This window comes from Glandiceps talaboti, chromosome 18 (assembly GCF_964340395.1).
Source record: "Glandiceps talaboti chromosome 18, keGlaTala1.1, whole genome shotgun sequence".
Lineage (NCBI taxonomy): Eukaryota > Metazoa > Hemichordata > Enteropneusta > Spengelidae > Glandiceps > Glandiceps talaboti.
The window spans coordinates 7,191,977-7,205,977 of NC_135566.1; the positions used below are offsets into that span (position 1 = coordinate 7,191,977).

General features: G+C 33.7%; 1 protein-coding gene across 1 annotated transcript in view; it reads left to right on the forward strand.

Annotated features, from left to right (window-relative positions):
* Nucleotides 1-14,001, forward strand: part of LOC144449322 (uncharacterized) — a 52,686-nt gene that overhangs the window by 31,907 nt on the left and 6,778 nt on the right. Inside the window, exon 3 of the mRNA XM_078139842.1 lies at nucleotides 13,477-13,605. Within this exon, the coding sequence (XP_077995968.1) occupies nucleotides 13,477-13,605 (129 nt within the window). The remainder of the gene's footprint in view (nucleotides 1-13,476; nucleotides 13,606-14,001) is intronic.

Genomic DNA, 14,001 nt, shown 5'->3' on the forward strand with positions numbered 1-14,001 from the left:
ATAACCCATATTTCAATGTGACCTTTGACCTGGATCAAATACCCATGTTGATATGCAGTGACAGATGCTTGTATTTAAGCTGATCGATTCACTCGACATCGGGAAAGATTGTAAAAAATGTATCAAATGAAAAATATATCGCTGCAAATATTTGTTAGATCCAATGGAATGTTACAACATAATACCCACTGTCATACTGCTTGCAGGAATATTATTGAAAATAATTTTATGGAAAATTTTAGTTGCGTTCATAATTACTTTTATTTTAAAACGTCAATGGAAATTATTGCTAACAAAATATATTACATTGATATTGTGATATTTCTACAAAATATTGTAAAGTAGTTCTTTGAGGAATTTCTAAAAAACATATTCAAAAAATTTCAGCATTAATTACATTTTGTATTGTATCTGTGTTCTTATATATATGGGATTGTATCCTGCAATCAAATTTTAATAATTATAGGTAGAAATTTGTCATATTCAATAACAAGGAATGTGACAATATTATCCATTCTTTCAAATAAAAGTGGAATATTTGTTGCGTTTTCATGACCTATCAAATCTGTGTTGTGTTTCTATGTGGATAGCGACCCCAACAATCATGAGTATTGCCTCCCCCGAGGTCACACAGCCCGGGACTACTTTTCTTGATGAGCTGACTTGACTCTGTCAAGATGTACAGCTATGCTGGTTGTCATGCAAATGAGTTTATTGTTATGCTAATGAACACGCTTTCTGTGTACCTTTGAGCTGTGTGCTGGTATCATGCTATTGACCTGTTTATTGTGGTAACTTGTCATTAGAGATTGTGTCGCTAAGACTCTTGTTAGAGGGCTTGTAGTAGCTACTAACACCAGAGTTCAAAGTTTGTCAATATTATTTATTTTTCTCAGCATTGGAATGTAGGCTATTTAATTCCCGAGAAGAGAACATTCAGTTTAAAGAAATTCAAATGTCTGTAATCTATATGTAAACATCGGGCAAATGTAAATTACTTTTGACTAATTTCAGAATACACCTGACAATCAGACATATACAGATAGGGCTTCCTTTTTCAATACAATTTCTTTCTCTCAGTGCTGGCAATCATCCGATTGTAACATTGTAATTTAACCTCCATGATTACAAAAAGAAATTAAATATTAATATATATAGACTGCCTTCAGAAACTAAATATTAATTGAAAATACTGAATAAAGTATGAAAGAGATGTGATGGGGGACATCCTGTTAATAATGTAGGATAGAATAATGTAATAATTAACTCAACATAAAGTGCAATTCCTGTAGGACTTTAGAAAAATATGAAAAAAATAATAAAGAGATTAAAATCAAGAGAATAATAGTAGATGGTAGTTAGAGAAAGAAGTTGTATATGGTTATGTTTATACAGTGTGAACAGATGGTTATAGAGTGATATAGAATGTATAGATGGTTATAGAGTGATATACAATGTATAGATGTCGATAGAGTGATATACTATATGTATAGAGTGATATACTATATGTGTAGATATTTATAGTGATATACAATGTATAGAGACTGAGTGATGTACTATGTATAGATGTTGATAGAGTGATATACTATATGTATAGATATTTATAGAGTGATATACAATGTATAGACTAAGAGTGATATACTATGTATAGATGTTGATGGAGTGATATACTATATGTATAGATATTTATAGAGTGATATACAATGCATAGATGTTGATAGAGTGATTCACTTATTTAATATTTCCATGGAGAGGTTTCTAGCTGTGATTGACCCATTGATTAAACTCATCACAGGTGCTTTCTGTTATCAATGTGCTATTGATGTTTTGGAGTGGAGAGACTTCTAGCTGTGATTGACCGGTAAATGACCCAGAGATTGACCTTGCTACAAGCAGCTGGTATTTTCACCTTAGGATATGCCAAGTAGTATAAAACAATGGATGTTTATAAGTTGTGTAAGTTCACTGTCCTGGTGGTAGTTGTTTACATAGTATAAATTATGTAGTATGGCCTAGATGGATGTAGAGCATTGACTTGATATCAAATGTCAACAAGTTGTCACTTGGGGGGTGGGGGAATACCACTGGCATGTCAACCAGCGAATTAGCTGGGCGAAATTCCAAACTAGTCAAGAATTTATTATGTGGTTCCATCAAGGGCCCTATTTTAGACCAAACAAAACTGAAAATTGTGTAAAGTGGACCCCATTTTAGTACCCATTTTAGACCAGAGGGCGAAAAAACCCCACCCTAAAGGATGGCATAGTATATAAGTATACCCAATAAACCAGAGTATCGTCCATATCTTTTTAATATTACTTGAAGTGGTTCTTGTGTGTAATGAAAAGGAGAAAATTTAAAATTCGCATACATGTAATTTCATTTCTAATAAGAGGTTGATGAAAATGACTTTTCTTGGTCCTCTAAACATAGTGAGATGCAGGTAAGATAAAACTAGCCGTGCTATTGTTCCCAGTTTTCAGTGAATTAACAAAATAACTTACATATGTTTTAAGGCAAAATTTGGGTTTGGCTGCCAAACTTAATATGTCTCTGCATCCCTGTAATTTTAGTTTTGGTATTTTTAATTTAAATGTCACATCCCTTCCATGAAGACATTCTTAATTTCTGGCATCCCAGCCAAGAGTTTTGGTTAAGTGTATTATTAATTAGTCTGAATGCCAACGTGGTCTCTAGTCTTGATGTCAACGTGGTCTGGTCTCTAGTCTGAATGCCAACGTGGTCGCTAACAAAACCACTATGAGTGGAGGTGTAAATCATAACGATACCAAAAAGGAACTAAACTAAATTATTAATTGACAATGGATGCTTGTTTGCTTCACTCCATACAGGCTTTACTGTACGATATCTTACAAACAAGGCTCTCTGATTGGTATAATGCTTGGAATATCTGAACCAATGAAAATTGGTATTCAGTCACTCATCAGTGGTAATTCTACGCTTCTCAAATGTCAAAAATATTTTTACAAAAACCTGTACACTGGTGAGATTTGTCTGACTTCAAGGAGATGATATCTAACAGTGCAAATCAAAGAGAATTGTGGGTAAAATATTGTACAGTGGGGCTTGAATTACATGTACTGTAGCAGTGTACATAGTCTAGTTACTATATTACAATATTGTTACCACATTAGTTAGAAACCACGTTGACATCCAGACTACAGTGTACAACACTTTAGCTAGCGATCCAGTCCCCATTTCAAATAATCTGAGAAATAATCAAGAGACCGCAGTTTGAGTTCATGACAACTAGAATTGCAGTGATAGGAATGTTTATAGTATAAGATTGCAGGTCAACAACAAAAGATGATTTGTATACAGATACCAACTTCCAATTAATAACATTTCAAAATCTCTATGTACAGAGAGTATTTTCTATCAAACGTGTGTTGACATTGTCGTCAAACACAGAAGGACTAAATGATCCAGTGTCACCCACTTCTTAAAATTCCTTTTTATAGAGTCTGTAGGGATATTTGGAAACAATTTACTGCCAAGAGTATAAAGTCTCTGTATATATATTGCACAGTCGCTTGTAAACTGTTATTCCTTTCCTAAATGGTTTTATTCTTGTCTATGACGGTCCTAATACAGAACAATGACGTTATTATAGGGATTGGCGATATTCTTATAAAATCGGTAGCGATGTCATACGTACACACAACACGTTGTGTGTACGTATGACATCGCTATGTCATACGTTGTGTGTACGTATGACATCACTAGCGATTTTATAAGAATATCGCCAATCCCTATAATAACGTCATTGTTCTGTATTAGGACCGTCATAGACAAGAATAGAACCATTTAGGAAAGGAATAACAGTTTACAAGCGACTGTGATATATTGGCCAAGACATGAACGTTTCTTTTAGTGGGTGACTACATGTAGATGTGTACCGTGTTTGCACAGGTGATGAACAAACAAAATGATGTAACCATACTATAAATAGATTACAATTTTTATTCTAAATATTCCAGGTATATTTCCTTGGGCTATAATATTACACAGATATTACATATATGGGTTGCAGGGGCGGTTTGAGTTTTCTGAGTGTCAGTATAGCTTTCACCATAGCACATGGGTATTGGATGGTGATTGAGGGTATGCTATGAATAGAATAGAATAGTATCTTTATTGCATCCGTTAAGAAAACTACATTTCTTTTTTGGATTTTCTGCAATAAGTGTTTGGTGCTAAAACAAACTAGTAAATATATCAACTAGAGTGATAATAGTTAACAAAAATAACAAAATATGGTTTATAGGAGAAGTGTGGTATATCACTTAGTTTGATGACTGTTAACATTGCCACAAAATATGTACAAAATGAAATGAATATATGGTAGATAGCAGGACTTCTGTAATAGCTGTAAACCATTTCAATGTATGCATACCTTGCTTTAGTCTGGATGCCAATGTGGTCACTAACCCGTTCCCCCCCCCCCCCCCCCCCCTTCCGATTAAAACGAAAAAAGAAAAAGAAAGAGAGATTTGAAAGATTTGCTAGCACTAGACTAACCCTGTTTGCTGTTTAGTTTACCTGTACAGGTGGATGCCCTATTGTCACTCAGTTAACCTAATTAGTAAAATCAAAATCAAATAAACCAAATGTGATTTTGAACCATAATACTGGATATAAATTCTACATGGTTTTATCAAGTAAATAGCCTGTTACATTAATACTTAAATTCTGAATGTCTTAAAAAAATAAATTAGATATTTCTAATTTTATATTTGGTCATTAAAAATGATTTTATTTAATCTACATATTATGTATTTCCTATATTTCTAATACAATATGTCAGTGAATTGTGGTTTATTCGTAAGCTGTATATACCTCAGTCAGTGTGAAATGGTCATGTTAATTGAAATGCCGATTAAGTACTGCAGACATATTGTTGTATAGAAAATGTAGGTATGTTTGTGTTGTAATACAAACTAGTAAGTGCAATATGGTGATAGTTCCGTTCCTGAAATGAACGTATATTTAAATGAAATTTGTGAATGTAAATGTAAATATTCTTTCTTAGTGGCTGTGAATATAAAGCCAATTTGAAAGATATTTTAAAAATAGTCCATATCAGTAGTATCAAACCTTGGCCTAGTTGGTCAGTATACAATTGAATAGAATCAAATAGATGATTAGTAATATTCAAATACAAAATCCTTCCATCTTTACCAGATCTCAGTTATATAGAAAAGTATTAATGAAAATGAAATGACTCAAATTTGATATATTTTGACACGTTAATACTAATAAAGAAATATGCTTGTAATATTAACCAACAATAAACTTAAATTTATATGTAAATTTTAGCAAGGTAATAGTTTTGTGCTATTTTATTGACATTTGATGTGATCTGTACAGAAGCAAGGTTTGAAATTTGCAGTACATGTAGTCCAAGGTACAGCAGGGTAGTACAGGGCACACAGACTACTAAACATTGTATCTAGACGAACATATTAGCAGTAGTCCAGGGCATGGGACTACTAAACATTGTATCTAGACTACCAAATTAGTAGGAGTCCAGGGCATATAGACTACCAAACATTGTATCTAGACTACCAAATTAGCAGTAGTCCAGGACATATAGACTACCAAACATCGATAGAAATCTGTAGCTGTAACAGTTCATTCGGCCAAATCTGACTATCAATCATAGAAGTTTAATCAGAGCCTAAGAAGGAATCTCACCGTGTACATGTTAAAAGGCAGATAGCCATTGTATACTGATGAAATGAAACAACATCTGTGTTTGACAAGACATGTCAATTTTTTGTTACACTAGTAGAAATAATCCATGGCAAATATTTCAAGTTGTTGAAATGAGCAATGAATAGCCCCCCACTTGTATTGCAGAATACAACATCCGACATGTGTCTGTCAACACCAAGTAATATAGAAATGGTGTTTATGATTTCAATGTGTATGAAGTCAAATCATACACCGAACATTACACACTACAATAACCTCCTCTATATGCAGTGTAGTAATATGTTGAATACATTTTTGTTAAAGCTCCACTAGCTGTAAGTGGAGTATCATTTTTTCGATCAGACACCAACAATATATTCACTGAAAATTGTTAAAATACCAATAATTAGACATTTTGCATGTTTATTAGTGGTAGATTTGATCCAGAAGTAGTGCAGTAATAGGTTGAAATTGTGATTTCAATCGAGATGCTGATATTTGGGTATGGACCCAAAATAAATTTACTATGCAAATATGTCTAGGAACAGGTAATTCAAGACAGTTCAAGGTGTATGAAACTGAATAAATCATTATGGCTAACAAAGCAGTTTTTAACAAACATGTTTCAGTTACAGCCAGTGCAGCTTTAATGTATTCTTTCTGTTTGTTATTTTGCCAAAATTGGAATTGTTGTCCTACAAGTTCACCATTCTCAGATTCTGATGTGACACTATATTGTCTAGATTGATGTATGACAGTGACATCAATAAATAGATGAAACAAGAAGTGAGATAATTGATTTTCATTATAATTAATTTAGGTCTGTGGTAAACATTGCATTGTAACAATACAATTAATCTCGATATGAACACATACAGGAAATGAAGTCATCTAGATAATGAATTTACTTGTCTAATCGTAACAAAGGTGGGTACCATTAAGTCATATCTTTATGGAACATTACTCATCTGGTCTGGAAACCCTAGACATCGTCACATCAAAGACAATAAACTCTAGAGGGTGCTCTCTACAATCAGCAGTCCACAGCGCAAACACTCAGTTTAGCTTGCTAGCACTGTAAAGTTGCCCATATCTACAGAGCAAACACCATGGTTAGCATGCCAGCACTGTAACATTACCTACATGTACAGGCTACATCTAGGAAACACCATGTTTAGCATGCCAGCACTGTAACATTACCTACATCTAGCAAACACCATGTTTAGCATGCCAGCACTGTAACATTGCCTACATCTAGCAAACACCATGTTTAGCGTGCCAGCACTGTAAGTTATCTACATCCACAGAGCAAACACCATAATTAGCTTCCCGCTTCTATAAAGTTGCCTACATCTACAGAGCTGTAAACACCAAATACAGTTTGCCAGCACTGTAACACTAACATTACCTACATCTAAGTTAACAAACACCACGTTTAGCTGGCCAGCACTGTAACATTGCCTACATCTAAGTTAACAAACACCACGTTTAGCTGGCCAGCACTGTTACATTGCCTACATCTATGATCTAGCAAACACCATGCATATTTAACTTGTTGATACTGTAACAGTGTAAGTTAAATGCAAAGTAGGAATGGATGTCATTTGTTATATGTCACTAGTATCAGTTGTTGTGCACTAGATGCCAGTTACTTATGGCCTGAAAACATGCAATGCATAATGACAGTGTCACTATCACTATCAGCCACCCACGTTATAACTGCATTGGATGCAAGCCAAGGTAGCTAAAGAAGACAAAATGTGTCAGGGATATTTGACAGGAATTGACCACATCTAAAGATATTGTAGTAATTCGTGGCCATATTTTATCCAATCATAACTCTATAGGCATTTGTATTGCTTTCTAAATCGGTTCTTTGTTTGTGACATTGTCAGGCAGTGGTGTACTTTTTAAGGGTTGTTTGTTTGTTTCATCATCAGTTGATGGCATATTTCTCCGACTGACAAAATAATTCTGTTCCATAATGGCAATTAGGACAAGAAATGGATGCATAACATCTGCTCTGCCTGTATGTTTTTTACTCATTTACGAATAGATGTAGAAAATATCTCATCAAGTGGTTGAACAGTATAAGGTCAATGCACATAGCATCATATGCTTCTGTGTCACTCAGTAAAAGTCCTTTAGGGTATTGCCATGGCAACTTGTACTATCTGACGTCAAACTAGTTGTTATCAGATACTTTCATGATCTCTTATTGGTTTTCAGGATGTGTTAGTTGTAACCTATATTTCTGTATCAAGGTTTGTGATTGGTTGTCCAGATATAACTTGCTATCTTTCATATGATTGGTTGAGCTCGTGACAAGCTTGCCATATATGGTTACTGAAGTTTATTTCAAGAGATGAGTTAGAAGGAAGCCAATAACCTAAATCTGTGTCAGGTCACACCTTGTTCAAGTGTAAAATCTCATTGCAAGTGTTTTTTAAGGAATGAAAGTTTGTACTAAAATAGCAGCTGTCACGTGTTTCACCTTTTCACTGTTATAAGATAAAAATCTATTAAAATCTTGTAAAGATGTATCAAACTGAGATTAGTGAAGAAACATGGAAAGTACATCTCTGTATCAATAAAAAAAAATCTTGGCATATATTCTCGTTGATGGTTTGTTTGTTAGAATCAAATCGTAATCCATTTTGAGTGACATGTTTTTTTGACAGCAGAGACAACTGTCAAACTGATCTCAGTTTAAATCGTGAACTTAAACTATCGTGATAGAAATGATGATGATAATGTGAAGTAGGTTTATAATTGCACATTATCTCTGCAAGCACAGAAGCGCAGGTCAATAGGTCCAGAAGTGAGTTGGGATTTTGCGGTATAGAAAGAAGGAAGAATGAGTACAGGGCAAAAGGAAAACAGTTGAGGCTGATGTAGATCATTTTGAGGGCATGACGGAAGGGTGTCAGAGACTTGGAGAGACTGGGAATACACAGAGACTGGATATAGGATAAATAGGGAAGGTTGAAACTAATGTTTAAACAGATAGGTCTTGAGAGAATGATGGAAAGGTGTCAGAGACTTGGAGAGGCTGAGAATACATAAACACCTGACTAGATAAATCTACAGGATAATTGGAGAAAGTAAGTTCAAAGAAATAGGTCTTGAAAGAGTAATGGAAGGATGTCAGCGATTTGGAGTGGCAGGATTGAGAGGAACATTGTTACAAGATGCATGGCCCATGTGAGAGAATAATCTGTAACTGAACAAAGGTCTATATAGTTACTTTTGAAACCTAAAATAAGATGAGGATCATAGATACTTGCTGAAAGGTTTAGGAATTTCAGATTTAATTTCATCTTGTTGAGAGGTTGATGGAAACATGGCATGTTGATGTCGTTGGAAACATTCCACTCGCATAATCCTGCTATTTTTATTATATAGTGTAGATCACAGTGTGACTTGATAACCCTGCAAAATATGAGAAAGTAGTTCGGGTGAAATACCAAGATGTTAGGTTGATATGTTGGTGTGTACTGTATATTGTGTTAGAGTTTGACAATAAAATGATGGAAAAATATAGAATTTTGAGCTCAAGATTAAAGTTTAATGTAATAATATTGAGAACAAATAGAAAAATATGTGGTTTTAATACAGAATGTACACACACACACACACATACACACACACACACACACACACACACACACACACACACATACACACACACACACACTCTCATTCACTCACACATACACACACACACATACACTCACTGTCACACACACACTCCCATACATTCACACACACACACTCACATATACACATGCACACACACATACACACACATACCCCCCCCCCCACACACACACACACATACATACATACACACATACATACATACATACATATTTACATCATCTTTGTTACCATATTGTGTGTAATAACGTCTTGTTAATATTTGTTGGATATTCATTTCAAATAATCGGATCGTAAATGTCAAAATAATTTATTTAGGTTTTTTTTCTCAATGCAAGTAAAATTGCTATGAATCATTAATATCCTCTTTCCGAAAAGATCACATTGTCGTTGCATGGCTACCATTTTCTATTTTCTATTTTCTTCGTTTTAAAGCTTGCAAACCTTGCCAGTGTGTTTGATTCATTTGACAGCTTCTCTGCAGTCATTCATTATAGATAAAGTTGTGCTTGTTACTTTAGGCTGTTATATTTTCTGTATAGAAATTAAGCAATAGAGATGTCATGCGTTGATTTCCGCTATCGGTACTTGGAATTTTGCCATAAAAATCAATCATCAAGTCATTTCCTGGATTGTATGTTTTGAGAATGAAAGTGAAACAAGTCCAAAATTGATAATAGTTGTAAAAGTAACAGATACTAGGATGCTACTCAAATGACAAATTCCACCGTTTTCAATCAATCACGTACAACTCATTGTAAATACCAAAATGGGAAATTTAATGGGTTTCCGGTTGATATTGAATAACAAGTTTTCCTGGTACTTTTATTAAATGACAGTGTTTCGTTCTGGTGATTATAATTTGGGGTCAGAGGTCATACAGTATTTTAATATGTACCTTGTTGATTGATTGATTGATTGATTTGATTTGATTTGGCCAAAAAATATGCGGAAAACCATAAACTAAAACGGATATATAATATGTACAATATGGCAGCTATCATATTCGCATGAAAGACAAAACAGATACATCACTGAATACCTTTGCCGAGGATGACACAAAAAAGTTTTGACAACTTATTTTAATCGTGGTCCTCTGACATAAAATATCACACCAAGATTAAAAAGAACAATCATCAGCAATATGATATATAACAGACAAATTATACTAAAAAGACAAAATCTGACCCGACTACATACGGATGAAAATGAATGTAGAATGAGGCCAGACTAATATTACCCATTGTAAAGATGCATGGTCTTCCTATTCTATTCTGAAACTGTGCTTTGCTTCCAATAATTCTTTTTATACAGACATGGTCTCCATTTAGGTTTTGGATCACTTCACTGGGCTCTGTTGCACACTCATTCTGAAATTCACCGTTAGAAGTGCAAATCTTAAATGATTCTGTTTAGATGATAACAATGTAATTAACTCTCTCAAGACAATGCTGCAGTTACAAAGTCTTTTTCCTAATTTTTATAGGTTTATTACAATTATTGTATAAGTTGTTGATGTGATTATGTTGATGGAATCTGTACAGCCATGATCAGGAGAGTGTTAGAATGAGCCTCTACAGCTTCAGAATATTGATAAAGCCAATCAGTGTCGAACCAATGTCAGCAAACCATGTACATGTATACCCATGGCCAGGAAAGTGTTAGAAATGACCTCTATCAGTCAGCCTAGAGTCAGTGTCGGTGTAAATCCATAGAGTGATATACAGCCATGGCCAGGAAAGTGTTAGAATTGGCTGCTAACAGTCAGCATAACTAGCTAGCCGGTATAAACCATATACAGCCATGGTCAGGAAGTGTTAGAAATTACCTCTATCAGTCAGCCTAGAGTCAATGTCAGTGTAAAACCATAACGTGATATACAGCCATGGCCAGGAAAGTGTTAGAATTGGCTGCTAACAGTCAGCATAATTAGCTAGCCAGTATAAAACCATATACAGCCATGGTCAGGAAGTGTTAGAATTTGGCCTATATTACTAGTCAGCATAGAACCAACGTCAGTATTCAACCAAATGAGTTTGATGTATTTGATGTATTTCCACAAGGTAGCAACGTATTGCAATTTGTTGGCCAGGTTTAAATTTGACCAAAAAATATGTTAACTTAGGAGATGAGATACAGATATATGTATATAGAAAAACATGCCAGTAAATTTTTTTAAAAAAATCTGTTCTGTAATACTACATGTCTGGTATTATTGATCAAAAGATTCATGAAAAAAGGATCCATGATGCAGAAAATGATGAAATAAAATGAAATAAAATAAAATTTAAAAAATGAAATCTGATGTGATATTAAATTATATGTCTAGAGAGGGTTTGATCAAAGGTTGATGTGAAAGTAGACGCTGAGACGAATTTTAAATAAATTCCAATAACATCAAAAAATGAAATATGATAAATATTTGGTTGGTATAGAGGATATAGTATGAGAAAAGATATGGAGATAGGAGCAAAACTGTATTTAGAAATAAATTCTGATTACATAAAAAAAACGAAATCTGATATCAAGTATCTAGAATATTATACTTATAAAGGTCTGATTTCACCAAAAAGACAGGCAAATGAGAACTAAGATGGATTTGAAATAAATTCCATGACGTCAGATCTTATAAATGTCTAGTAAATTATAATGGGTTTGATTTGACAAAAAGACAGGCAATTACGAACTGAGATGAATTTGAAATAAATGCCAATATCAAAATGTCAGATAATATCAATATGTAGTAAATGATAGAGGATTTGATTTGACAAAGGAACGCATGAAAGCAGAGGCTTAGATGCAGTGACCTTTAATAATTAAAACATAAAAAAATTAAATCTGATATTAGATGTCTAGTAAATTATAGAGTTTGATTTGGCCTGAGGAATATGTCTGAAAACAGGAGCTGAGGTTTAAATATAAATGCCACTGATATCCAAAAAATGAGACACGATTTTATAAATGTCTTGTTATTTATAGATGGTTTGATTTAAAAGAACATGTGAAAGTAGGAACCGACATGTATTAAGAAATAAGTTCTAATAATGAAATATTAATAAATATGAAATATGATCTGATATTAAATATTTAGTAAATTCTAAGATGACTGAAAAACACATGAAAGTAGGAACTGAGATGAATTTAAATATAATTTCAAATAATATTTAAAAAAGTGAGATATTATTAATAAATGTGTGGTTATTACAGAGGGTGTGATTTGATGAAAAGTACATGAGAAAGTAGGAACTGAGATGTATTTAGAAATAGATTCTAATAAGATTATATAGCCAATCTGATAGACGTCTGGATTAGATTTATACATTGTCTGATTTCTAAGATATGTTCTTTATTTCTTGTCCATTTCATGTGAAAATACTATATCATAAGTAATATGTAGTATTATGTTCATATGATGTATTTAAAGCAATTTCTGTCAGACGGAAAGTACACAGTAGTTAAAAATGTATAATTTGAAGTATGATAAATGGGTGAAATTGATCCTCTGATCTTTACATTAGATTTTGATAATGGTGATAGAATATAACAGCAAACAGCATGTTATGGGATACTGTAATGATGTCATTATCTCTCAACTTTAATACACAGCTTGCCTATCAATATCTTGCCACGTTATATTTTGGTCATTTTATTCATAATGGGAAAGAGACTCAATTTGGTATCGAGCTGCCAGCTGAGTAATATAATTATCTGTATGTAGGACTCAAAAAATCGCAGTAGCCTATGTCACAGACTACCAAACATTGTATCTCAGACTCCCAAATTAGCTGTACCGATAGTCCAGGGTACATAGACCGCCAAACATTGTATCTAGACTACCAGATTAGCAGTACTGGTAGTCCAGGTTACATAGACTACCAAACATTGTATCAAAAGAAAACTGTAATTGAAACAGGCCACCTGGATAAATCTAGACTACCAAATATAGATGTATAAAGTGACAGTCAGTTATACCATTGGAAATCAATAGAAAACAGTTCACATGGCTAATCTGATTTCCACATGTAGAAGTTAAATGTTAGCCCTGGTATAGCATACTCAGAAGTAAAAGCACTCATCCAGATTTTTGTCTACTTTCAGATGCAGACAGTGTGAATACCGACGACTCTTTTGGTAGATCTGCAGTATGTTATGCTGTTCATTTCAAACAACTGGAATGCCTCAAATACCTTCTGTCTCATAAAGCTGATGTCAATAGGCTGGCTAATGGTAAGAGATTTGAGAGAAGACAGACAGACAGACAGACAGACAGACAGACAGTCAAGTGAATCAGTTATTACAGTATACATGTTCAAAAATGAATTCGCAAGAACTTTTTACAAGCATGTCCTCAGTCCAGTAAAAAATGATACTTTGATATTAGGCCTTTTCTGTTAATTAAGAAGTACCCCACCATGAGGTGTAAATCAGAATTCTTTTGTTTTTTCATGAGGTCGTATAAGTGAAGATACTGTGTCATGTATATCAGGAATCCAAAGTTAAATTTTGAGTTATTCAATATGCATAATTCTGTTTGTTTGTTTGTTTGTTTGTTTGTTTGTTTGTTTGTTTGCATGTCTTTGATATCTCACTCATCTCACATCATTTATTAATGAGATTTATTGA